This window comes from Bubalus kerabau, chromosome 1 (genome assembly GCF_029407905.1).
Source record: "Bubalus kerabau isolate K-KA32 ecotype Philippines breed swamp buffalo chromosome 1, PCC_UOA_SB_1v2, whole genome shotgun sequence".
Lineage (NCBI taxonomy): Eukaryota > Metazoa > Chordata > Mammalia > Artiodactyla > Bovidae > Bubalus > Bubalus kerabau.
In genome coordinates, this window is record NC_073624.1 from 76,065,535 (window position 1) to 76,093,216 (window position 27,682).

The following is a 27,682-nucleotide window of genomic DNA, read 5'->3' on the forward strand; positions in this document are numbered from 1 at the left end:
TAATTGAAGTTTAGGTATGAACCTCAGAACAGTTCCTGGACTGTTAAGGCTACTAGGCCCCCTTTCTCAGCATCTCTCCCCTCCCCCCAAATCTTCATTTTTTTGGCCAAGAGCAGATGAAGTTGGTCTTCAGGGCAGTAATTCATGATGTTGAGGGCTTCACTTTTGCTGGGATTTTGTTGATTAGGATTAGAGGAGTGGCCATTGAGTGTAGTCTGTAGTGGAACTAGGCTTGTTAATTCTCTCTCCCTCTGATGTAAGATGAGTGATTGAACCATCTAATGTGTGACAGTGGTTATTCAGTAACATTAAGACCGGACAGGATACATACCCACTGTAACACCAAAATCCTATGTTTTCTCTCCTATTTCTTTGTACTTAACTCATCCTTTACTACTCCCATATCTAATCCATTTCAAAAGCCTGTTAATTTTTAATCTTGTAAGTCTCAAATAGGGTTGTTTGTTGTTCTACAGTAGTTACATGTCTAATATGTATTTCTTCTGGAAGACACATCATGACCCTCTTGTGTGCTATCAGGGACAGTAGATAACGCTTCAGCACTGCACCCGGAGGGGTCATTTTAAACAGCAAAATTACCAACAAAAAGCATAGACATGCAAAAAAAAAAAAAAAAATGGCCCCAGATAGACTGAGAAGAGGATGCTTGTTTACATATGAGAGGCTAAGTAAGGCCGACCATCACCTTGGGCAGTGTCAGCTGGGAGGGTGTGCGGATGTGTGCTTCGGGTGCTTCAAATGTTTCGTGGTTCTTGATATGTCTGCAAATGACATGAAAGCATTGGAGAATTGATTTGGGGGTTACAACACATTTTACTTTGCTAATGAGAATTGGCTGTATGTCTATTTTTCCATCTCCATTGACTGACATAACTCTAATTCTAGCTACCATCATTTCTCACCTAGACCGCTGCAGTAGCTCTCCTTACTGTTCTCCATTCCGTCTGCTAAATGAAGTTTGATTCTCTTCAAACTATTTTCCACAGTGTAACTAGAGTAATACTTGGAAAATGTTAATCTGATCATTCCACTTACTCTTCATTTCTACCTCAAATGCTTTTCAGTAGCTTCCCATCACTTTTACAATAAAGACTAAAATCTTGGTAAGGTCTTCAAATCTCTCTGATCTTTTGGCCCTTGCTTACTTGGTTATAACCTCCCCACTCCCCATACACAGTTCCTGTTCGTGTTTAGGACCTCAGTCTTTTCTGATACACAACTTTCTTTGCAGTCTAGCTCATGTTATTTTGTTAGCCCATTGTCTTTGTATCATGTTCCTTTCCTTCATAGCATTTATCTTAGTTCATAACTACATATGATGTAAGTACTCATATATGTAGTTAAAAAAAATTATTATGCCTCCATTCGATTGTTACATAAGCTTCAAGGTAGCAGGAAGCACCTGTGTTTGCTTTTGCTAGCCCTTGTATCTATAGCACCTAGCATGGTACCTGACAAAAGGTTCTCAGGACATAGTGAATGATTATATACAACCTGTCCCATCTTAATTAACCTCAGCCTGTATTTCCGTCTTCCCTTTAGGTTTCCCTGTGTCTCAGACACACTGAATTGCTTCTCACTCTGGGGTGCTATGCTCCTCCCCAGCACCACCACCATGCACACAGATTTAATATCCCAAACCAGCTTTCTCCATGGAAACCCCTCTTAAACCTTTGAAATCCAAACTGTCAATTTTTTGGTGTGGTCATTGCCGCACACCCTTGAGTATTTTTAAAAGTTTGTGTGAGATTTGTCCAAGTTACCTGTTTGTCTGCCATGTGAGATGAAAAGTTCAAAGGAAGGGACTGGGTCTAAGTTTTATCATTTCAGCCCTTAGTGCCATAGCTAAAGCAATAAATGCATAAGAGACATTTTACAAATTGGCTTCTCAGTCTGCCATGAACAGCTTTCAAACTGGTCAAACTACTACTTTTTAAGATTTATAGTGCAAACTTTTTAACACATTAACAGGGAACTTTCTGGTTTTAGGGTCACAATTAAAAAGTAATTCTTACTATCGCAATCTAGTTTTCTGATTTTTAAAAATATTATCTATTGCTAATTTTGCTGATGCTCATTTCAGCTTTTAAAAATGTTTAACTTAATTATAGATTTTTGAAATCAATAAATTTCTTTATTAGAGTATAAGTTCTCTGAGGGTCCTTTGCTCATAATCCAGCCTTTGTAGCATAACAGGCAGTGAATAAATAAATGGTAAATAAAGGAAGGGATCTTTGTACCCATAGTTTCTTCAGAACTATAAAATAACTTTTTATTGGGATGATATGCTTTTTTAAATTTAAATTGATGATCACTGTGTTTTCTCTTCAACCGTATGATTAACATTTCAGAGATTCTTAGAGGTTCCTAACTGATATGCCTGTCTAATGGATTTTATCTAAGTAAAATAATTGGTGAAGATGCTTTTCATGCTTTGCGTGTAGAAGTGCGTGCATGGTTCTATTCAGTTGTTTTTTTCTTTTTAACTTTCTGGACTGTTACGTGATTTTAAATTCATTTTTTTCAGTATGTAAAATGGGAAGAGGCTTCCAGTTAGGAGAACCGTGTTAATTTTAAAAGGCACAGGCTTAATTTACCTGTGTTATCCCAATTTGACCATATGCTTTTCTTTTTAAGCAGTTTAACAAGACTTGATAAGAATTATGCTGGTGTGTAGTTTAAAACTTTGTCCTTTGGCAGTGGTCCTTAAGGAAAGTGGGCTAGATGTCTGGTGGAACAGCTTTTTGCTTCAAAACATCCTTTTGAAAATACATTTGATTCTGGTGGTGGGAGTTGGGATGGAGGTGAGGGTTTGCATTTTGTAATTTTCCCAGTGGTTTGTAATATGAGCCGCCCAGTCTGATACTACAGTATTACACAGGAAGGTATTCTTAATGTTAAAGACTTCCTAGATAAAATTCAAATCACACGTAAAGTAAAAGTAGAGAGGCACTTTTCTTCCCCTAAAAGCCTTGATGCAATTATAGTTGACTCCAGAACTATGGGTTTGAACTTCATGGGTCCCCTTAACATGGGAAAATTTTTCATTAAATGCATACCACATATATACTACATGATCTGCGATTGGTTGAATCTGCAGATGGAGAACTGTGCGGTTGTGGATGTTGACTGTAAAGTTATACATGGATTTTTGATGAGATGTGGAGGAGGGGGGTGGGGCATGGGGAGGCTTGGCACCTTTAATGCCCACGTTGCTCAAGGGTCAGCTTTATTAGACTGAACGAGCATTCATTGAAGGTCCTGTCAGTAAATTTGAAATCAAGGCTAACCTGAGGAAAATAAAGCCAATGATACCTTATTTAAAAGAGTACATCAGGACTTAGATATGAGTGATAGCATTGGATTTGAAAACAGTGATTTTTATTAATGCTTAAAAATTTTAATTGCTGACAAATTTTAATCTTTTATTAGGTTTATGGCTACAAATGATTTGATGACAGAACTGCAGAAAGATTCCATCAAGTTGGATGATGATAGTGAAAGAAAGGTAGTGAAAATGATTTTGAAGTTACTGGAAGATAAAAATGGAGAGGTACAGAATTTAGCTGTCAAATGGTAAGTTGTTTTTTACTTGCTTCCTACCACCTCAGCTTTTAAAAAGTTCAGTATGGTAACTGGTAAATTTTCTTAGTTTTGGTCTAAGTCTTTGTGGAGTGTTTTAGACTTTGTGGGTATCTTGACTTAGCATTTGTACTTGGTACGTAGACACATCCTTATATGTAGTTTCTATATTGGCTAGAACAGTGGTATTTATATCTTATGAAACTTTAGAAAGACTAGTTCTCTTACTTATTTGGCCAGATTTTTTAGCTAGGTTAAAAGGCCTACTTACTGTATATTCCAAGGCAGTGTGGAGTTTAAGAACCAATGATAAGGGAAGTAAAAAATAATAAGACTTAGTAAAGGATAGCAGCAGTTAAAACTATAGTTCACTTAACACTGATGATACAATAGTTTAAAGAATTCCCATTACCTTGGAGAGTGGTGCACTGAGAGCATCTTTTAGGTGTGATATTGACAGCTGGGTAGAGAATTTGAGTTCTTGGTAAATTGTATTAATGCACCTTTTTAATTTATGCATATCAAATATTAGAGATCCTTAAAAATTTACATAGTAAGTTATTGGTAAGTACAACCTTTGGCTTCCTATAAAGTTAAATTATAGAATTTAATCTCATTTTGTATGACATATAATATGTGGTATTAATTTAAATAGAGCATTCTCATTATTACTTTTGAATATTCTTACAAAAGCTTTAAATTTATTTAAGGCTAAGGATTTACACATCTGTAAAAACAGGCAAAGTGTGAGAAACCATTGGTCAGCATAGATTTTTCTAGACATGTAATACAACTTTCTTTAACTTGGGACATTTGCAGGTTTAAAATAAAATGGGTCTTCAAAAAAAATAAGTTGCAGTATAGAGCCAATGAGTATAGTTTTACTTTAGTAGTTATTTTCATCTTTTATTTTGGTATGTGCTTATTAACAAACAAAATTTTGTCTAACATATGTGCTGAGCAATTAACTAGCCTTTAAAAATGATAATAAAAAGTAGGTTTTGTCCCAGATTGAGAGGTACACAGATCTTTATTCACTTGAGTATGAATCTTGTTAGAAACCTGAGCTTTTGATGATCTTTTATACTTAAAATTTAACAAGTGGGGGGGAAATGACATATATTTAATAATATAAGAAAGAAATTAAGATAGAAACAAAGGTAATATATTAGGAGATAAAACTCAAGAACTGATTCTAGGAGGAGGGAAAGTCCTAATAGATAAATCACTAAGTAGCTTTATCAAGAAATTGAAAATCTATCAAAGAACTCATCACCCCAAAGAAACCCCTGCCCAAAAATCTTTTCACACACTCTTTGAAACTTCAAACAACAGATAATTCCAGTATAGATAGTTCTAGAATTATTTCACAACATAAAGTATTAAAACCTTTTAAACAAAATACTGATAACAAATTCTGACTAAATATAATACTAAAAGAGAAGATTACACATCAGTTTCATTTAAATGTTCAAAATAAAATCAGTAGCATGTTAAGTGCAGTTTACCATGACCAAGTGAATTTCATCCTGAATATAAGGACAATTTAATATTATGTGCTTTATTAATATTTTTATTTCATCATTTTAATAGATCAGGGGAAAAAACTATCTGGTTAGTTGTCAAGGTACTGATGAGATTCAACTTTTGTTCTTTGTTTAAAAGAAAAAAATAAAATCCAACACCTAGACTGCTTAATATAATTAGAGGAATGAAATACTTTCTGAAAACTGGCATCATATTTAATGTCAGAGTGAAGAACAGGTCAGAGATGCTTTATATCATTAAAGTGAATTTATCACTTATTTCAAGTAAAGCATTTAATAACAAGAAATCCATAGGTCCTTTTTTAAAAAGTGCACAAACACATTTATACCTCAACCCAAAAGCCACTAAATTACCAGATACTTTCACACTAAAGGCAGGAACATGAGTGTTTCTCTATCTTCATTAGGTTTCTTTTGAAGGCATTAGGTACTGTAAGATAAGGGGGAGGAAATTAAGACATAAAAGAATTTTAAAAGGTCATAGGCAAAAACGAGTCAATCAAGAAAAGAGAATAAAAAATTCAGTGAAGGAGTGTGCTGTAAAATTAATGAACAAAAATCAGCCTTCATATAAGCAAATAAAACAGAAGATATGGAAGCAAATGTCCGTTTATTACAGCACAGAAAGACAAAATGCCTAGCAATAAATGTAACAGATGTTACAGTGGTGACTTTGGGTGAGGATATTGTGTGGTTTAAAGTAAGCGTATAATTTTATTTGTTAAAAAACTTTTATAGGAGAAAAACTTTAAAATACTCTTGACCAATAGCAAAAATGTACTTGTGAACAAATGGCAAGACATTTCAGGTCCCTGGATAGAATAACTCAACAGAGTTGTTAGTTCTGGGTTATTTTAATGCTAACTTAACTCGAAAAATCAAGTTTTTCCCACAAGCTAGGGTTGATTCTAAAGGGCATTTTGCAAAGAGGGGCAGGATATTTGCTTGTTAGACCACAAAAGCCCTGAAAAATCACTGGACTTGGAGATGTGTTGGTTAACCCTGCTTGATATGAAAACATACTGTTACATTTATCTAATGAAAGCAGTGAGGTAGTGACGCATTAATAGAACAGTAGTGGAAAATAGGATGGAAACTACATGATGCAGTTGGTGGCATCATGAGAAAAGTTGAACTTTTTTTTTTTAAACTGTATTACCATTTGGAAAACAAAATTGTATCCTTACCTCACAACTTCTTACTAGAGGTCAACATTGTTCACCTTAAGTTGGTTTTATTTTGGATATATTAGTGTTTTGTGACTTTTTGCTGCTGATTAGTAGTTCATTGATATCTTTTTAGGGTTTGGCTATTGTGCATAAAGGTAGAGTGAACATTCTTGTATGAATCTCAGGACCTGTGGTCTTTCTTTATTTCTGAGGAAGAATGAAATTGCTGTTGTCTATTTGGTGGCACTAGTGGTAAAGAACCTGCCTGCCAATGCAGGAGACGTAAGAGACTCAGGTTCAGTCCCTGTGTGGGGGAAAATCCCATGGAGGAGGAAATGGCAGCCCACTCCAGTATTCTTGCCTGGAGAATCCCATGGATAGTGGTGCCTGACAGGCTGTAGTCATTTTCCCTATTGTGTGTTGCCTTATTTTACTGATTGCTTCTTTTTTTTTTAAACTATTTTTCTTTCCGCTCATTTTTTCCTTTCCTAATTCTTAAACATTTAAAGGTATATTTTCTCCAAGTAGTTTGTGATTAATTTTTTTTATCATTCAGTTTGAAGCATTTTTAATCTCCATTGTGATTATTCTTTGATTTATCAGTTATTTAGAAGCAATTTTCAAATATTTAGAGGTTATCTGGATGTTTATTTTTAATGGTTTCTGACTTAATTGCATATGATCCGAGAATCATACTCTTTAAGATTTCAGAGAGGTTTATTTTGTTTGTTTTGGTTTGTATTGTTCTGTCTACTCATTGAGATTGGTTTTATGATTCAGCATATGATAGCTCAGTTGGTTAAGAATCTGCTTGCAAAGCAGGAGACCCTAGTTCGATTCCTGGGTTTGAAGATCCCCTGGAGAAGGGATAGGCTACGCACTCCAGTATTCTGGCCTGGAGAATTCCATGAACTGTATAGTCCATCGGGTTGCAAAGAGTTGGACATGACTGAGTGACTTTCACTGTGGTGGATGCTCCCTGTGTATATTTGAAAGTGTTTTCTACAGAAGTTGGATATGATATATTATAAATGTCAGGTCAAGGTAGCTGGTAGTGTTCAGATTTATATATCCTTTGTGATTTTTTTTCCTTGATATTAAATACTGAGAGAAGGAGTGTTAAAATTTTCAACTATCATTGTCTGTTTATCTGTTTTTCTCTTTAATGCAATTTTTGCTTCATGTATTTTAAAGCTGTATGATTAGAGGCATACATATTTATAATTATGTCTTCCTGATGTTTGATGTTTTTATGAGTAAAAATGTTTCTTTTTAAATACACTGTATCTTGGACTATATTTTTTCTTATGTTAATATAGCTGCCCCAGTTTTTTTTTTAACTAGTATTTGCATAGTGCATCTTTTTTCTATTACTTTCAGCTTTTAATCTGTTTTTATTTTTAAAATATGTGTCTTGTAGACAGCAGATGGTTAAGTCTTGCTTTTTTTCCTATTCAGTTTCATAATTTCTTCCCTTTGATGGCATTATTTTTTTTAGTTCATTGTTTATTGTAAATATTAATGTAGGAAGCTTTCAGCATGCCATTTTGCATTTTTTCTATTTGTTTCTTTTGTTGGTGGTGGTTTTTATTTATTTTTGCAAATTCATTTTTATTTGTTGGCTGCTCTGGGCCTTCATTGCTGTGAGAGGGCTTTCTCTAGTTGTGCTGCTAAGTAGGGGCTACTCTAGTTGTGGTACACAGGTTTCTCATTGAGGGGGTTCTCTTGTTGCAGAGCTCAGGCTCAGGAGTTATGGCGCATGGGCTTAGTTGCCCCATGGCATGTGGAATCTTCTTGGAGCAGGGATTGAACCCACATTCTCTGCATTGGCAGGCAGAGTCTTAACCACTGGACCGAAAGAGAAGTCCCTGTTGGTTTGGTTTTCTTTTTTTTTTTTTTTTTTTTTTTTTTACCTTTTTGGGGGCAATATTTTATAGCAACAATTCTGAAAGTTTGAGTTGGGGTCCCTGAAAAGTGACCCTGAAAGTTTAAAACTAATATGAATAATGACTAAGTCAAGCAATTCTTTTGACTTCTCATCTCTTTAGTGTGTATTGTATTCATTCTAGCATCTGATCCTTCCATTTGAAATGCTCTTTTTTCTAACTGTATCCCGTGAATGCAAGTACCTAAAATTTGTCTCTGAAGTGCAGTCTCCTGTCTGTAAATAAATACTAACATTGCATTTAAAAGTTATCTTTTTTTTTTTTTTTTTTTTCAGTTGCGCAGAGTAGTGAATGCCTTCAGTTAATTTCTAAAATAGTTATGTGAGTTCCTTACCTCACCAACCAGATGGTAAATTTTTGAAGATCAGGGCCATACGTTTGTTATTCAGTACAGTCTTGAGTACAGTGGCTCTTCAATGGATAGTCATGCCCCAGGTATTATCTATGTACTAAATTCTGTGGGAAGGACACAGGAGGAGGGCTTGCCTTTATCCTCAACCAGTGGACTTACATGCAGTGCTAAAATAATAGCAGTGTGAGATACTAATATGAAAGGCATATTCAAGATGCTTTGGAAGCATGGAGAGGTTCTGACTTGTTTGGTTTCTGCAACTGATTACTTGATGCTTAAAACAAGAAAATAAATATAAATTCTTCAGCTTATGAATTGAATGAAGTTGGTGTTAGGTGGTAGGAAGAAAGGATCACAGTTGACAAAATGTGGTATGTTGGATGGAATTTCTATTGCTGGTAAATCATGGGATTCTTGTTAGGAACAGACTCCTAATTAGCTTTTTTATTATTACAAGATGTGTATTTGAAGGGTTTGCCAAGGGTGGGGGTCGGGTGAAAGCATCTTGAGTTTCATGATACTATGAAGAAAATAAATGGGAAGAAATTAGAAACTGCAAGAAGCTTATGAACCAAGAATTTTTTATACTCTTATTCGTATACTACTTGTCTCTCTTTCTGTTTTTTTTATCTAAGTTAATTTTTGTTTTGTTTTGTTTTTGTGTTTCAGTCTTGGCCCTTTAGTGAGTAAAGTGAAAGAGTACCAAGTAGAGACAATTGTAGATACCCTCTGCACTAACATGCTTTCTGATAAAGAACAACTTCGAGATATTTCGAGTATTGGCCTCAAAACAGTAATTGGAGAACTTCCTCCAGCTTCCAGTGGTAAGCAAGAGTGTTTTTTCCTGCTGTTTCCCTTTTATAAATGGAAGTGTTTCTCCTTTAATTTTTTTTTCCTCCTGGTCACAGAGAGAGAGAGAGAGAGAGAGAGAGAGAGAGAGAGAGAGATGTATTTACCCCTGAAAGATCTTTGTAAATATCCCTTTGAACAGTGAGGGGAAAAAAGTCTAGAGTCTTATTTTTGCTTAAAAATAAATTCAGTTATTTTGATTGAATTTAAGTATTTCTTTGGAATGCCAGTTCTGAACATTTTTGATGTTGGAACTTGATTTTATGTCATTGCATGTACAGTGACTTGCAGAAAAGAGTCAAACCAGTGTATGCAATGAAAGAAAAGATACCCAAAACCATGAGTTATTTTGATTAGCTTTCCATTTTCAGTATTAATTTTGCTTTGCATTAGAATTTATGGTGTAAAACTTAACACTATTAAGATAGCTATGAAAGATTTCAGTTTACTAGTATCTTTAATTCAGGCTGAGCCCTTTATAACTACTTACAATTTTAAAAAGTTTAAAACAGTTACAGTTAATGAATTTGTCAAGTAATTAGCTTTTGATCTCCAACAGAAATTTTTATGTAAGTTTTAGAATTGGTCTTGATTACTAAGCTATTGGCTTAAATTAACAGTCTAAAGTTACTGTCTCATCTGCAAATGGAGTGCAATTACTCTCATGGAAAGATGTATATTGGTAAAAATGTAGTCTTAGTATGTAGTTTTCATTTACTTAATATTTATTAATCACTGTGCTATCATGCTAGATAATGCATGTATACTATTTCACTTTGTCCAAATCATGTGGGAGGTCTTAATAATGTAGATTGTTGATAAGAGAATTGAAATTCAGAGAGATTAGGTCAATTCATCCAAAGTTTTGATTAGCTTGTTGGGTGAAGAAGATTCATACACATTATTTTCTAACCCAGAGTTGATGGACTTTTTTTCCCTCACTGTATCATGTCATTGTTACTTTACCCTTACTGAATTAGTTACTTCAAAAACATTTCACCAACTCTGAGTATGTCATTTATAGTTGTATTCAGTTCAGTTGCTCAGTCAAGTCCAACTCTTTGTGATCTCATGGACTGCAGCATGCCAGGCTTCCTGTCCATCACCAACTCCTGAAGCTTGCTGAAACTCATGTCCATCGATTTGGTGATGTGCCATCCAACCATCTCATCCTCTGTTGTCCCCTTCTCTTCCTGCCTTCAGTCTTTCCCAGCATCATGGTCTTTCCAGTGAGTCAGTTCTTTGCATCAGGTGGCCAAAGTACTGGAGTTTCAGCTTCAGCATCAGTCCTTCTAGTGAATATTCAGGACTGATTTCCTTTAAGATTAACTGGTTGGATCTCCTTGCTGTCCAAGGGACTCTCGAGTCTTCTCCAACCCCACAGTTTAAAAACATCACTTCTTCGGCAGTCAGCTTTCTTCATACTCCCAACTCTCACATCCATACATGACCACTGGAAAAACCAAAGATTTGACTAGACAGACCTTTGTTGGCAAAGTAATGTCTCTGCTTTTTAATATGCTGTCTAGGTTGGTCATAACTTCTTCCAAGGAGCAAGCGTCCTTTTATTAGCTGTATTGATAGTTTTCCTCATTTTTTCCCCCTCATTAAAACATGTTTGTTTTTAGCTGATTTCTGGCTCTAACAGGAATTCTGTTAACCATGCAGATTTTTACTTTCACAGTTTCTTTTTCCTTTTTTTCCTCTCTCTGGTCAGTAACAATACAGATCTACTTTAAAATATTAATAACCTTTTTGATGAGTCTCCTGGAACAACATTTCTACTTAGATTGGAAAGGATCTCATTAGGTTACTACTAAAGATGACTCAAGTAGAGAAAAATGTTATGTGCTTTCCAGTTTAGAGGTGTAAACATTATAGCTGCTAATAGCTCCATAACCAGCATTCCCACTGGTGCACAGAAATAGTTGTGCAGTATGAGTTTACTGAATCAATATTGTTTTCCCTGTTTCATGCACTCTTCTGCAGTTACCTCTATTTCTTGTTTATGTCTAATAACTTATTTTATTGAAAAACAGCCTATTTTGAAACATTTTTCTGACATGGATCTCTTGAGTCAGTTTTTAAATCAAGTCTAGAGTTGCTGAATATATAATAACTAGAATGAATTTAAGGTGGAATTCAACATACTCGCCTTGAAATTATTATGGTTCCTTTTTCATGCAGGCTCTGCATTAGCTGCTAATGTATGTAAAAAGATTACTGGGCGTCTTACCAGTGCAATAGCAAAGCAGGAAGATGTCTCTGTTCAGCTAGAAGCCTTGGATATTATGGCTGATATGTTAAGCAGGTAAATGTGACTGTGGTTTCTATTATATACAGATATTTGCATTTATTAAGAATGCTTTCTGATAAATATAATAAAACTTGGTCAAATTATTCATATTTAAATTGTTTTATAAATGTGTGGTTGGGGTGAGGGAAGAAAAAAGCTAATTATACTTACGTAATATTACATAGCAAGCATATTTCTTGTAGCTTGAAAAATAATAAAATTTGTAATTTAAATATTTCAGCACAGTTTTTATATTTTGTTTTACCCTTTATTTTCTTGAATATAGTTATCATTTGTGGCTAATTCACTTGAACTTGAAAGTAATCAAGTGCCTTCATATGGTACAAATACACAGTAAAAGTGAAGAGCTATCCTGGCACACAAAAAGCTTATACTTCACTATAGGAGATAAGACAAATGGCTGTAATGTAAGGCAGAGCTGGAGTAAATATTAATGCAGAGTATGGTGTATTTTGACATTTAGAATGGAAGGAGCCATGAAAGTCTGTTATGGAAACCGCATCTGGATTTAGCTTTGCAAAGTGGTTAGAGCACAGGTGTATGTGCTTAAGGATAAAATGTATCAGAATATATGAGTAGTCTTGAGTTGGGAAACATTATATTCTAGTATTCCAGAATATAGAATGAATAGAAGGTAGTCGGAGATCATTCTGATTGATTGGAGTCTTATTAATTTGATATGTAGTGAAAATTCAGTTAGACCTTTTGTCCTTTGTGTGACTTTATCACTAGCACTGCATGGGCACAGGACACAGATATTTGCTGTTGAGTCATTGACTGCACATGTGAAATGATTTGAGAGAGAGGAGTTGAACCAACAAAGTGGTTGAAACTGAGTGTATAGATTTGTAGAGAAAAGACAATAGGGAGAAGAAGTAATCGAGAGATGGTCAGAAGGCAGAAATTGTAGTAGTTCTTGGACATTTTGAATTTATTTGTTTTCTTCTCATTTTATTTTAAGGCAAGGAGGACTTCTTGTTAATTTCCATCCTTCAATTCTGACCTGTCTGCTCCCCCAGTTGACCAGCCCTAGACTTGCAGTGAGGAAAAGAACCATTATTGCTCTTGGCCATCTGGTTATGAGCTGTGGAAATATAGTTTTTGTCGATCTTATTGAACATCTGTTGTCAGAGTTGTCCAAAAATGATTCCATGTCAACAACAAGAACCTACATACAATGTATTGCTGCTATTAGTAGGCAAGCTGGTCATAGAATAGGTAAGAAATATTTATATAATTAAAAATTTTCTTTAAAACATATTAATGAATATTTATAAGAACCAATATGCTTTTCTTAGGTGAATACCTTGAGAAGATAATTCCTTTGGTGGTAAAATTTTGTAATGTAGATGACGATGAATTAAGAGAGTACTGCATTCAAGCCTTTGAATCATTTGTGAGAAGGCAAGTTTTTAAGATCTCTATTTTTCAAATATTTTTTCTTAAGAATAGAATAATAATGAAGATCTAGATTTGGTGGGTGAGGAACAATGGATTATTTTACTCACAGCTGGATTGAATTTTGAATTTCAGATGTTTTAATTAAGTTTTAAATAAGTGATAACAATACAGTATTTGAAGTGCATATCTTTATTTTAAAATACAGTCATCACATTTATTTGGAAATGTTTCCTCCTTACTGTTAGAACTTAAAGAACTTGGGAAAAGTATATATAGTTGTCTTCCAGTTGTCTTAATGTGGTTTACCAGAACAAATGAATGATCTGGTCAGAAATATATACTAGTGAGTTTTGTATCTCTTCAACAATTTTTGAGATCTGTTATATTTGCTAGGGCAGTGATTCTCAGTTTGAAAACCTTGGTTCTAATAATAACTGCATTTATGTGTGAGAAGATCATACTGGCTAAGTAGCGAGATTGTTTCCCCCCCTCCTCCCCGGCTAGAATTGACAGCATTGTAACACAGTGTTTTGTGACTTGACTGTTGGCTGTTTGTAGTAATAGTAAGTAGTTTTCACTCATGGTTTTTGATAAGTAGCTTTATAGTCATGTAAAATCGCTAAAAATTGTGGGGTTCATTTCTATAATACCTTTAATTGAGAAATACTTATTCTTGGGCATTTACTATACGTTCTGTCTTCTGAACATTTAAGTTATAAGACCAAACCTAAATTAATGTACCCTGCCATTTTTACCAGTAATGCTAGTTACTGAAGAATGCATTTATTTGGCCTTTGTGTTATAGCTGTATGTTGAAAAGATAGACTGTGTACAGATCTCTCTTTGTATGACCCCACACTAACCATGTCATATCATTTATTGTAAGAATCATCCTGACTTCAAAGGTGTTAAATGGTGGTGGTGGTGGTGGTAGGAGGGAAGAGTTCATCTTAAAATTGATTAAAAAAGAGTAATTTGAAAAGTAAATCTGTTTTAAAACGTTAAAGGGAAGACAATCTGCTAATAAAGTTGACAGATCCTGAATCAAGAAGATAAGTACAATTATTCAAGGTAGCTTTTGTTTTTTCTACAGATGTCCTAAGGAAGTGTATCCCCATGTTTCTACCATTATAAATATATGTCTTAAGTATCTTACTTATGATCCTAATTATAATTATGATGATGAAGATGAAGATGAAAATGCCATGGATGCAGACGGCGGTGATGACGACGACCAAGGTATTTCAAATTAAGTAGGATTTGTTATATTTTCATGAAAGAACTAATTATAGATGGAGATGATTCTTAGCCCCAGAATGTACTGTTTGTTTGCTTGCTTATAATAGTGAAAGTGGAAATAACCACAATATTCAACAAGAGCAAGTTGATTTAATTACGGGGCATCCAGCTATTGAACTGTATGCAACATTTTCAAAATCATGTTCTAGGTAAACATTTGTTAAAGTGGTTAATAAGTTGAATGAAAAGTAGATAACAAAATTACTCTGTCCCAATTTAATTTTTTTAAATAAGCTGAAAAAAAAGTTAGTGTTTTTTTTCTTGGCAAGCACTTATCAGTGATTACACAGTGTTTTTGTAAGGAGGGTAATGAATAAATTGTACCTATAGATATCTATAACATATTCCTAGCAGTTTGGTTTGTTTTATGCATCCGGGAGTTGGTGTTGGACAGGGAGGCCTGGCGTGCTGCGATTCATGGGGTCGCAAAGAGTCAGACACGACTGAGTGACTGATCTGATCTGATGCATAGTTACTTTTAATGAGAAATTTTAAGTATTATTTGAGGCTCTACTTAACTTTCATGAATAATCCAAGTATTTCTGAGGTTCCTGAGATTGATGTCATTGTGCTGAGATTTGTGGCATTTACTGTGGAAAGGAGTAACACATCAAAGGCACAGGGTTGCTCCTGTGTAGTTGTCTCTGTTCTGTTAAAAGAATCATAATAGCAATGTTTAAATAAGTTATTGGGTTTATGTGTTGGTGGATTTCCTGTTAATTATACTTTTTAAGTTTGATTCTTTGAATGAATTTAGGTAATGCCTTTGCTCTAAAGTCTGTAATTTCATCCATCTGAAAAAAAAAAAAGATGCAAAAACTCTCTCTTAATCTCATTTTAGACTTTTAACAGATACTGCTCAGTTTCTCTGCACTATAGCAGAACTCCTCAAAAGAATAAATGCTCTCCAACTCTTTTTTCCCCCTTTTCTTTTGAATCCAGTTTTGCAGTGATTGCTAGTGACCTCAGATGTTTGACTTTGCTTGTTCCTCAGTTTTCAGCAGCACTTCTTTATTTAACTGCCACGATATCACATTCTCCTGGTTTTAGTCCTGTCTTTGTGATTACTCCTCCTCTTTCCCTATGCTGATTCCTCTTCATCACCCTGATCACTAAACTGTGGAGTATTTCTGGGCTTAGTTCTTGACTTCTCTGTTACGTTCTTATAATCTTGTTGATCTCATCTAGTCTTTTGGCTTTAATATCAGTATGCTGAAAACCCAAACTTGATCCCAGATCTTTCCTGTTAATTCTAGGTTCATATATGGAAAACTGCTTAATTGATACACTGCCTAGATGTCCAGAATATCTTCTTCCCACCCTTCCTCTACTGCCTGGTTATTAACCTGTTTCTTCTTTAGACTTCTCCATCTCAGAATAGCACCTCTATTCTCCTTAGTTTCTCAGGCCAAAAACTTTGGGGTTATACCTGATTACTTCTTTTACATACCTCCCTCATCCAGTCCTCCATCTCAAGACTTTGCCATACTGCATACTCCTATTTCCCTTTTTAGCATTCTTACTTTCTTCATTACACCTAATATTTTCTGATACCTAATATTTTTTTTATCATAGTGTTATTGTAACTTATATAACCATAATTTTAGTTATTAGGCTATTTAATTTTCATAACTTTTTCAATAAAGTATATTTCTATAAAGTTATTCCCATAGTTGGGTTGCCATTGGAAATTTTTACATTCTCTAAAAATTTTTACTTACTTGCTTTAAATAGTCTACTTGATAGTGCCCTGTAATTTTTCTTCAAATCAAATGCCTTGATTTAGCAGTATTTGGTATAAGTGAGATGGAATTGTTAATACTTAAGCTTAGAATATTGTTTTAATGTTTAGCAGGAATTTGGAGAAGCTAGTGCTCTATTCTGTGGACAGAATTTTATTGTTGTAACTGAGAAAGTATAGGTTCTTTAAGCTATATTAAGATAATATTTTAATAAGTTGAGAATATGCATATTTGTTCCTAATAGCCCATCAACAAATTTAATGGAAAGCCATGTAGCCACAAAGAAAGCTAATGTCAGGATTCTTTTTTACCCCTGAAAAATTAGTTTCACAGTATGATATGCCATTGGTGATCATTATTTTTATGGTTTATCTTAGAAACTCCCCAGTTGTTTGATTTTTCTGTAGTGTCAAGTGAATCTTTTGAATTGAACTTCTATTCATATTATTTAAAAGGCTGGGACATTTATACATATTTGTAATTTGAAGATGTTTAATGTGTTAATAAATGATAGTTAATAAGCAGCTCATTATCCATCAACGAGAAAATGTTAAATTAAAAACACAATCAGATCATTTTTCTTTAGAGGTTTATTTGTAGATTTTTAAGTAAACTGCTTCTGGTTTATGAACTAGTTCTTTTTAAACCTGTCTCTGGCTGTGTATCTTAAAAGTTAGAAAATTATCTTAGTTATGAGTATCAATTTACTTTCTGTATTAAACTTTTCTTATGATTAATAGTCTGCTAACATTAAAACTTCTCTTTAGGGAGTGATGATGAATACAGTGACGATGATGACATGAGTTGGAAAGTGAGACGTGCAGCTGCTAAGTGCTTGGATGCTGTAGTTAGCACAAGGCATGAAATGCTTCCAGAATTCTACAAGACCGTCTCTCCTGCACTGATATCCAGATTTAAAGAGCGTGAAGAGAATGTAAAAGCAGATGTATTTCATGCGTACCTTTCTCTCTTGAAGCAAACTCGTCCTGTGCAAAGTTGGCTGTGTGACCCTGACGCAATGGAACAGGGAGAAACACCTTTAACAATGCTTCAGAGTCAGGTCAGTTTAAAGTGTGGTTTTGAAAGTCCTGCTAGTAAATGTGATGTTTTAAAATGGTGTTTTTGTATGAAAATAGGAGTTCCAGAATAGCTTTAGAGAAACATTTCTGGGATTTGTTTGTATAATAGTTTATGGATCCTCATATAACATTACTTACTTACAATTTATTCTGATTGAAGTTTTCTTGATTTTTCTTGGCTGAACAGTATTAGCTTTAAGATTCAATAAAATATCTTTATCTTTGATGTATTAATGGAGAAATCTTAAGGCAGTAGAATTGGACTACTTGTGTTCATAGCTTCTTTCTCTCCTAATTTAGAGAAATTAGGACTCTGTGTGTGTGTGTGTGTGTGTGTGTGTGTGTGTGTGTGTGTGGTCTTGGGCAAGTTATTTAGACATTTTATTAAGCCTCAGTTTTCTCATTTGTAGTAATGGTTTACTTAAAACTGTCTACCCAAGGTGGAAATGATATGCTCTGTTTAAACACACAGTGAAGCCTGCCACACAGGCTTTTATATGCCACGTATTATTATTGATATTATTATTGATTTTATATGCCACCTATTATTGATAAAATACATATTTTTTCACTTTAGGACATCTTCTTTAGGATCTAAATATTAGGTCTGTATAGTCCCCATTTACTGAATATTTAGTACACACTAGGCATTTTCCTATCTTATATGTAATCTCTAAAGCATCCCCATGGGGTACATATATGTCCATTTTTATGGATTACAGAAGAGATCTTGAGAGAGACTAAACAACTAAACCAGGACCAGGGATGTACATGTCATAGCTATCTTGTTTTAAGTAGTAAAAATTTTAATAGATTGTGGTGAACTTAAAAGGTGAACACTGAAGATTAATTGTAGAAGAAAAAGAAAGTGTATCCAAGATGTAAGTAATTGACTATATGGAAAGCAGATAAAAATCACAAAAAATTTTGACGGTGCTATGATGAATTAATTAGATAGGTGTTTTCTTTTGCCTCTAGTTCTCACATCATTGTTCAATATGGTATGTGTCTGTATCCTGCTATCCTGAAGACTTTAGCAAATACCCTATTTAGGTTTCACTAACATTAGAAAGTATAGAAGTGATGTCTTTGACTCCTATTCCTGCTGCTTGTAACTACATTTGAAGTGAGGTTGATTTCATTGTAAGCCAACGAAAAGCAAAGACAAGGACCCATTTAATGGTTTCTTTTCTGTAATTTGTCTTTTTTCCTATAATTGCTTATACAGCTATTTAAGTTTATAAATTATGTTCCTAAAGTTTTGGTTGAAAATTATTATTTAGATTTCTGTTTAGTCGGGTGCATTTCATAAGTAAAATTAATCAAGGAAGACTAGTCTGTTGTTCTGTAGAGCTAATGATAGCTTTTCTCTATTTATCAGTATCAAGCAAATATAGTTACAAGAGAACATGCATAGTATATGGCAACAAAGTTTGTATCAAAAAAATTGTTAGCGGTTAGCAGAATTAGGAATTTGACCAGAAAAATTCTTCCATTCGTCCCCATCCCTTGTAATTTGTGTTAAGTGAACTGAGGAAGTACCAATAACTGAACCAGCTAATGAGCACTTGATAATTACAGGTTCCGAACATTGTTAAAGCTCTGCACAAACAGATGAAAGAGAAAAGTGTGAAGACCCGACAGTGTTGTTTTAACATGTTAACTGAACTGGTAAATGTATTACCCGGGGCTCTAACACAACACATTCCTGTACTTGTACCAGGTATGCAAGAAATAGTAAATCACTTTTGGGATTTATTAAGACTTAGATAAGCTTAAATAATTGTTTCCTTGAAAAGGATGATTTGTGACAACTTAATTTGTACATGGAACTAACTTTTTTATAGGAACATTGAATATCTAAAGTTAAAAGTAAAAAGTTCGAAACCATACTCTGAAATACTTTACTTTAATATTTATCGCAGCTTGTGGAATTTCTGTTACTTTAGAGATAATATAAAGTGGAAGCTCTAGCAGTCTTTTAGGGATTAGTTTTATATTTTTGCTTTCATAAAGTTGTCATGCATAAAAATATTGGATTTTTCTTTTTTGGTTGGGTTTTTAGGAATCATTTTCTCACTGAATGATAAATCAAGCTCATCAAATTTGAAGATCGATGCTTTGTCCTGTCTATATGTAATCCTCTGTAACCACTCTCCTCAAGTCTTCCATCCTCACGTTCAAGCTTTGGTCCCCCCAGTGGTGGCTTGTGTTGGAGACCCATTTTACAAGATTACATCTGAAGCTCTTCTTGTTACTCAACAACTTGTCAAAGTAATTCGTCCTTTAGATCAGCCTTCCTCGTTTGATGCGACTCCTTACATCAAAGATCTATTTACCTGTACCATTAAGAGGTTAAAAGCAGCTGACATTGATCAGGAAGTCAAGGAAAGGGCTATTTCCTGTATGGGACAAATTATTTGCAACCTTGGAGACAATTTGGGCTCTGACTTGCCTAATACACTTCAGATTTTCTTGGAGAGACTGAAGAATGAGATTACACGGTTAACTACAGTGAAGGCTTTGACACTGATTGCTGGGTCCCCTTTGAAGATAGATTTGAGGCCTGTCCTGGGAGAAGGGGTTCCTATCCTTGCCTCGTTTCTCAGGAAAAACCAGAGAGCTTTGAAACTGGGTACCCTTTCTGCTCTAGATATTCTAATTAAAAACTATAGTGACAGCTTGACTGCTGCCATGATTGATGCAGTTCTAGATGAGCTCCCACCTCTTATCAGCGAAAGTGATATGCATGTTTCACAGATGGCTATCAGTTTTCTAACCACACTAGCAAAAGTGTATCCCTCCTCCCTTTCGAAGATAAGTGGATCCATTCTCAATGAACTTATTGGACTTGTTAGATCACCTTTATTGCAAGGGGGAGCACTTAGTGCTATGCTAGACTTTTTCCAAGCTCTGGTTGTTACTGGAACAAATAATCTAGGATATATGGATTTGTTGCGCATGCTCACTGGCCCAGTTTATTCTCAGAGCACAGCTCTTACTCATAAGCAGTCTTATTATTCCATTGCCAAATGTGTAGCTGCTCTTACTCGAGCATGCCCTAAAGAAGGACCAGCTGTAGTAGGTCAGTTTATTCAAGATGTGAAGAACTCAAGGTCTACAGATTCAATTCGTCTCTTAGCTCTACTGTCTCTTGGAGAAGTTGGGCATCATATTGACTTAAGTGGGCAGCTGGAACTAAAGTCGGTCATATTAGAAGCTTTCTCATCTCCTAGTGAAGAAGTCAAATCAGCTGCATCCTATGCATTAGGCAGCATTAGTGTGGGCAACCTTCCTGAATACCTTCCGTTTGTCTTACAAGAAATAACCAGTCAACCCAAAAGGCAGTATCTATTGCTTCATTCCTTGAAGGAAATTATTAGCTCTGCATCAGTGGTGGGCCTTAAACCGTATGTTGAAAACATCTGGGCCTTATTGCTAAAGCACTGTGAGTGTGCAGAAGAAGGAACCAGAAATGTCGTTGCTGAATGTCTAGGCAAACTCACTCTGATTGATCCAGAAACTCTCCTTCCACGGCTTAAGGGGTATTTAATATCAGGTGGGTACCTAGATTTTCTTATTTAAGAAAATTTTTATTTTTAAAATTTTTTGACTGGAGAAAAATGGGTTTACGGTATTGTGTTGATTTCTGCTGTACAACAACATGAATTAGTCATATATACATATATATATGTATCTCCTCCCTGTTGAGCCTTCCTCCCCTCCCCTTCCCCCGCAAAATTGTTATTAGTATTTGGTTGCCTGGAAAGATGGCTAATGCTATATCTTGTTACATGTAGAACTTATGATATGGAGCCATGTTCAAATGACATTTTGTTGTTTAAAAGAATTAAGAGTGTAGTTAGATAATGATTAAATAAATCTGGTGTCATTTCTAGTGTTCAGTATATTTTAATGTTACTCTTTTGTCTTGAATTAATAAAGCCAGAGAACAATGCTTATATTAATTACAGTACTAAAATTGGTGAACTAAGTTCAAATGAAAAATTCTGGGAACAGTTTTCAGATTTACCAGTGTCAACCCTTATTATCCAAGGAGAAGGTAAAAATGGCCATTCATTCTTAGAAATTGCTTCCATTTTTAATAAATTTGATAATCTTATCTGCTGATGTGGTTAAACCAGTTCCCTTTTAGGAGGGGTAGATCCTTCACTGCTGGTTTCTCAGGCTGCCTCCTTCTTGGATGAAATTGTTCCTTTTGAGATCTAGCGAGATGATATTTCACAAAATGAATAAACTTTGCTCCATTGGTATCCTGAGGGAAAGAAGAAATACCCTTCTTGATCAAAGAGAATTTTAAAGAATTACAGACACTGGTGTTACTTGAAGTGGTTTGAAAATGATAAAGATGTCCATGGATTTTAGCGGACTTAAATACCGTAGACTTAGAATTTATTTTTAATTAGGTTCATCATATGCCCGAAGTTCAGTGGTTACAGCTGTGAAGTTTACTATTTCTGATCATCCACAACCTATTGATCCACTATTAAAGAACTGCATAGGTAAGTGCAAATGAAGATGAAAATACTGCCTAAATAGTAGTTAATTGTCAAAACCTGAATCATTTCAATAGCTAAATATATCCCCAAGGAACTAAAATACTTTTAAGGGTCTGATAATTGTTTCATTAAAAACATAATTTTGCAAATAATTGAAATTAGGTAAATATGCTAGGATGTCTTTAAAGTCAACTACACATTTGATAATAGTGTTTTGGGAATGACCTAAAGTAAACTAATGGGTAAAGGGTAATATTATATGATTTGACCAGTCTGAAGTTCTTCCCAGTTGTAAATGAATCTCATTTGAGTTGTATGGCTGAATTTTCTGTTATTATTTATATCCCTCTAGCTTCCAAGGGGCTCTGTGGAGGCTTCTAAATTTAAGGTGGAAATTTAAGACTAAAAAAGATAATTCTTGAGGTATTTAGCCCTGTCAGCCTAAGAGGAGATACACAAGAAAGAAAAAGGTCATCTCTTTATTATTTTTCATGATTTTATAACTTCCTAAGTTGTTTTCATCATCAGTTTCCCTAGAGTCTTTAGTAACTAAACTCTTGGTGTTTTCTTGACAAAAGAATGGGGATATCAGCAGAAAGGATAGAGGGGTATGCATAGAAAGTTAGCAGCTTCATGCCATTCTGCAGTGGGCCAGAAGGGGCAAAAACAGTCTAAAAGAACTACACAAAGGGATTACTAGTTCAGAGTAGGAGGGACATAGAGGATAAATGGATGACAATGCTGAGACGTAGAGATAATTCATAGGAAGTCTCTGTCAGAAGATTCTTGCCTTTGTTCTCCTCCCCCTCTTTTTTCTTTGTTTACTCTCATTTTTGGCATTGTACAAGATACAACAAAGGAAGAGACCTGTGCCAGATCTCTAGAGACATCTTTCTAGGTTGATTAACAGTCAGCAAGTGTGCATCACTGGAGTAGTTACTCAGTTAGATGCTGATCATTCTGGTTGTTTAAAATTGAAATTCCTAGACCAAGTTGTTGGGGACCACTGATCCTAGATTGTGTCACCATTTGTCCATAATGATAGAAGTACTTTAGGAGCTTTACTTAAAAGCAGTTTACATGTATACCTGTGGCGGATTCATTTTGATATTTGGCAAAACTAATACAATTATGTCAAGTTTAAAAATAAAATTAAAAAAAAAAAAAAGCAGTTTACCATCATAGTAATTCTAGACAGACAGAGGTGAGGAGCTTTAAATTCTTTTTGAACACAAGCTATCTCTTAACCTTTTTTGTAGTCAGAACTTTCCTGGGTGGTCAGTCTTGAGGTTACCAATCTATGATGTTTGAAGCATTTTTTTCATCTCCCATTTTAGCAAATCGCTGTTGTGATACATTTAAGTCTTCTGGCACCTTTTCCCCACCATGTATTCTAAAAGATTACTTATCATAGGGTTGAGATTACATATTGATGAATAGCTATGAATGAATACATGTACCAGACACTGTGTTCAGTAATGTACATGCTATTTATTCTGTTCCGTGGCCCTAAAAGTTTATAATTCTCATTTTATAAACTGGGAAACTGAGGCTCTTGCCTATAATAAACTGCTAGAAGTCAGTCTTAGAGTTGACAAGTGAAGCAGTTTGGATCACCATCTGTGTGACTCCAAAGATACTCTTTCCCCCATGTGCAAGAACAGTCAGACTTATATCTGTGTTTAGAGTGGCTGGGCACTTTCTCTAGCTTTTTGTCTTATGTTAGGCTTCAGTTTCCTTCTTTTCTACTCGTAGACCTCTTGTCAATTTATACATTTCTTGTGAAAGATAAAAATAAGCTTTTGGAGGCACATTTCTCTGTCATCTGATAAATTGTTTACTTGTTAACAGTATTCCAGCTGTGGCTCTGTCCCCACCCTTGTTTATCTTTTGAACTCAGGTTTTAAGATTTCACCTTTGGAATGTAAACTATAGCATACATATAATGTAAACTTCATATGAGCATAAATTTGACTTTCCCGCAGCTATATCCCCAATGCCTCATGCGATAAATGCTCAACAAGTACTTTTTGAGTGAAAAAAATTCCACTTCTGTTGGTGGTTTTTTTAGTGTGAGTACTAATTTTGAACTTTAACGAGAGTCATTCACGTTACTAGTTCTTGTGTTTGCTGACTCCATCACTTCTGTTTGCCACCCACCTTTTTATCAACTATCTATAAAAGTAATTGGGAGCTTTGGGGGCCCTCACCCCTGTGTTTAAAGGTGCTGAGAATAGGTTTATCAGTTAAATGCACTCATATTCGGACATGATGGTGTAGCTGTTGTCAAAAGAAATTATATAGTTCACTTAGTATTTCATCATATTTCATGATCCACGTTGAAGAAATGGCAATAATACCAACACTAGTAAAATAGCAGTATAATGCATATTTAATTTTAAGCTTGCCATATAACCATGTTGCTTCTCTTTGACTTCTTCAGGTGATTTTCTAAAAACATTAGAAGACCCAGATTTAAATGTAAGAAGAGTAGCTTTGGTCACATTCAACTCAGCAGCACATAATAAGCCATCATTAATAAGGGATCTTTTGGATACTGTTCTTCCACATCTTTATAATGAAACAAAAGTTAGAAAGGAGCTTATAAGAGAGGTACGTTAGATTACACTGTTTACCTAAGCTTGTCTTTTACTTTCTAGAATATTTACATATCTTTGTATTTCAACAGGTAGAAATGGGTCCATTTAAGCATACAGTTGATGACGGCCTGGATATTAGAAAGGCAGCTTTTGAGTGTATGTACACGCTTCTAGATAGTTGTCTGGACAGACTTGATATCTTTGAATTTCTTAATCATGTTGAAGACGGTTTGAAGGACCATTATGACATTAAGGTGAGATGTTTGTGCCTGTTGATAAAATGTTTTAGAAGAATACTTTTTGCTAGTGACTGTCACCTTTGTAATTTACTCTTGTTACTCAGTGAGAACGATTGGTTTACTTGTCATGATTTTAGTGTGTTAGAAACTCTCTCATATGCAAACAAAGTAGCAGTGCAGTGTAATAACATCAGTTGACATATAGGAAAATCCAGAAACCTTTTCATTAGTGGAGGAAGTCAGAATCAGAGTGTTGTTAAAGGATGTTATACACAAAGCTATCTGTAGACGCAACCACAGAGAAATTATACCGCCTCTTAGGCTTAGAGCATGAACTTTGCTCATAGCTGCTTTTTATCTTCCTATTTAAAATGTGAACTATAAAACAGTGATTTGAAAAATCTTCTACTCAGGGCCTTTGGTCAAGCAGGGCAAAAGTGGTAGTTGAGCAGTAATTCAGCCATACTATCAGAACTCTTACTTTGATGTTTCCATAATGTAATATGGAATAACCTGATTCTCCCAGAATTCAATGAAAAGAGCCCTGAAAGAATAGGATCCTTCTACAATTTATAGTCTTAAGATAAAAGACTATGGGTTATTGGACTTTAATGGATTAATCTGAATAAGCAGGCTTTTTGGGGTTTTTTTTGTTTGTTTTTTAGAAAAATCTAAGACAGTAGAAACTTGTTATAAAGCTTTTCTAATAGTTATTTTCTCATTCACTGGTTTTTTCCATTTGGTGCACATGAACTTTTTGAAAAACAGTTAGTTTATGACCCTATCCCAATGAGTGAAGTAAAAAAAAAATTGGAAAGCTCCCCAGCTCTAACTCATGTGCAGTCAAGATTGAGAATCATTTTTCTAGTTCTGTATTTTTGGACCATATGATAGATAACTTTAGTACTTGTAGCTAAAATTTCTTAGATTTGAATTCTGTGTGATTCCAAATGGCAGACTACATAAAAATGAAACTTTGTGGCACAGGCTAGTCATTTTCTTTTAAAAACTTGGTCAGAATTTGGGATTTGTCTTTAGAAAATAAATTCAGAATCTAAATTTTGTCTTTTTTATTCATAATAGATGCTAACATTTTTAATGTTGGTGAGACTCTCTACCCTTTGTCCAAGTGCGGTACTGCAGAGGTTGGACCGACTTGTTGAGCCGTTACGTGCCACATGTACAACTAAGGTAATACTGATGATGTTGATTTAGGCCAGACTTGGTATGTTCAGGATTCTCAGTTGATTCTGTACTGTGGTTTTCCAAATTTAACTGTGCTGGCACCCTGGGTAGCAGTTGGCTTCAAAAATTAATTTATTAAATGTGGATGTTTTAGAAAGCTTACCACTGTTAAATGCAATTCTTAAAAGTTTGTTATAACAGTGTGACACATTTTTAAAGTACTGATATGGTTAAAGTGATAGGTCCACAAAAGAGGAGGAAATGTTTAATTCTGTTGGAGGCGGCGAATGGGAGTGGGAGTCATAGAAGTTTCATATATGCACCTGACAGTATTTAAAATGGACCTTGAAAAAAGCAGGATTATTTTTAGGTTCAGAAAGTGAAGCAAGACTTTTCATACAAAAATGATTATATGAATTAAGGCACAGAGATTTCAGTACATGACATGTTTGAAGAATAATGAACAAATATGGTAACATCAAATGGTAGTTTGATGGAGGACAAAGTAGGACTTGCTAAGCAGGTCCCACTCTGGTTTTTATAATGGGCTTTATATAAAATATTCCCTTAAAAGGAGACAGTGATTGCTAAAAAAGTTTCAAAACACCTCTGCTTGAAGAAGAATGTGCCTTTTGGATCTATGCAAAAGTAGCTTTGCTTTATTTTTATGTGCTTGGATTTTGTTGGTATAAGAGCTGCCTTTTATAGCATGTAATATAAATTTACTCAATGTTCCAGGTAAAAGCAAACTCAGTAAAGCAGGAGTTTGAAAAGCAAGATGAACTAAAGCGATCTGCCATGAGAGCAGTGGCAGCACTGCTAACCATTCCAGAAGCAGAGAAGAGTCCGCTGATGAGTGAATTCCAGTCACAGATCAGTTCTAACCCTGAGCTGGCAGCCATCTTTGAAAGTATCCAAAAAGATTCATCATCCACTAACTTGGAATCAATGGACACTAGTTAGATATTTGTTCAACCTGGGGACCATTACATTGACCATATGATGCACTGATTTGACAGGTTAATCATAAGACATGAAAAGAGAAGTATTTAAAAGCTTCAAAATGTTCCACTTTTTTTTCCCTTCATGGAGACAGTTTGACTTTCTTCCATTGTTGTTTTTGTAGCATTTATTTCAGAAATATGTATTTCCATAATCCAGAGGTTGTAAAACCACTGATGTTTTAGTGGTTAGAGCAACGTTTAAAATGACAGCTAAACATTAGGATTGATGGAGATAGGGTCCAGTATATTTACCCTGTAATGTTTAGGATTAAAATGTTAAAATTTTGTGACCATGAATTTCTTTCTTTTATAAATTTTCTCTTATTTAAAAATCAAAAATTCTGCAAGACAAAAACCATGTTTCTTTTTCTTGTGTAACTTTGTTTCAGCAACATAAATTGATTTTTAGCTGGCAGACAAGAATTATCTGTGTAAGACTTGTTACATTTCAGAGGGGTTGGCGGTTTAAGAGAGACAATAGGGTATCATTTTTTAAGTATGGGGATTAACAATATCCCTGTTGCGCACACTAATTTTGCATGAGCAAGTTTGCAAATATGTATTGTCTGTAAAGCAGCATGTGCAGATTATTCATAATACAAAAGTTAAAATAAGTATTATTGTATTAGTGCAATTTTCAGATATTTATTTTTGCACAGAAAACACATATCTGGAGAGAGAGGGGAGTAAATTTTTGAAACTTTGGTTTTCTTAATGCCAGTGTGAATTTGCAGGTGTTTTCAGCAAATCAAGTCCAAATAACAATTTGCCACTTTTTCTATTATAAATTTTCTTAGACATTTAAAATTTGAATATTTAAGTACTCAGTT

The 27,682-nt window shown here is 34.7% G+C and overlaps 1 protein-coding gene across 3 annotated transcripts in view; it reads left to right on the forward strand.

Annotated features, from left to right (window-relative positions):
- CAND1 (cullin associated and neddylation dissociated 1) overlaps nucleotides 1–27,207 on the forward strand; it is a 33,100-nt gene extending 5,893 nt beyond the window's left edge. For 2 of the 3 annotated variants that reach the window (XM_055579894.1, XM_055579900.1), the window contains exons 2-15: nucleotides 3,454–3,597; nucleotides 9,287–9,441; nucleotides 11,654–11,777; nucleotides 12,745–13,001; nucleotides 13,082–13,187; nucleotides 14,278–14,423; nucleotides 16,993–17,285; nucleotides 18,886–19,027; nucleotides 19,370–20,863; nucleotides 21,732–21,827; nucleotides 24,268–24,437; nucleotides 24,514–24,678; nucleotides 25,747–25,854; nucleotides 26,587–27,207. In XM_055579894.1, coding sequence (XP_055435869.1) covers nucleotides 3,454–3,597; nucleotides 9,287–9,441; nucleotides 11,654–11,777; nucleotides 12,745–13,001; nucleotides 13,082–13,187; nucleotides 14,278–14,423; nucleotides 16,993–17,285; nucleotides 18,886–19,027; nucleotides 19,370–20,863; nucleotides 21,732–21,827; nucleotides 24,268–24,437; nucleotides 24,514–24,678; nucleotides 25,747–25,854; nucleotides 26,587–26,811 — 3,625 coding nt within the window. In that variant the 3' untranslated portion in view covers nucleotides 26,812–27,207. Of the gene's footprint in view, nucleotides 1–3,453; nucleotides 3,598–8,574; nucleotides 8,701–9,286; nucleotides 9,442–11,653; nucleotides 11,778–12,744; nucleotides 13,002–13,081; nucleotides 13,188–14,277; nucleotides 14,424–16,992; nucleotides 17,286–18,885; nucleotides 19,028–19,369; nucleotides 20,864–21,731; nucleotides 21,828–24,267; nucleotides 24,438–24,513; nucleotides 24,679–25,746; nucleotides 25,855–26,586 lie in introns of those variants that run through there. The other variant, XM_055579908.1, reaches the window with a different exon arrangement.
- Nucleotides 27,208–27,682: the final 475 nt, after the last annotated feature.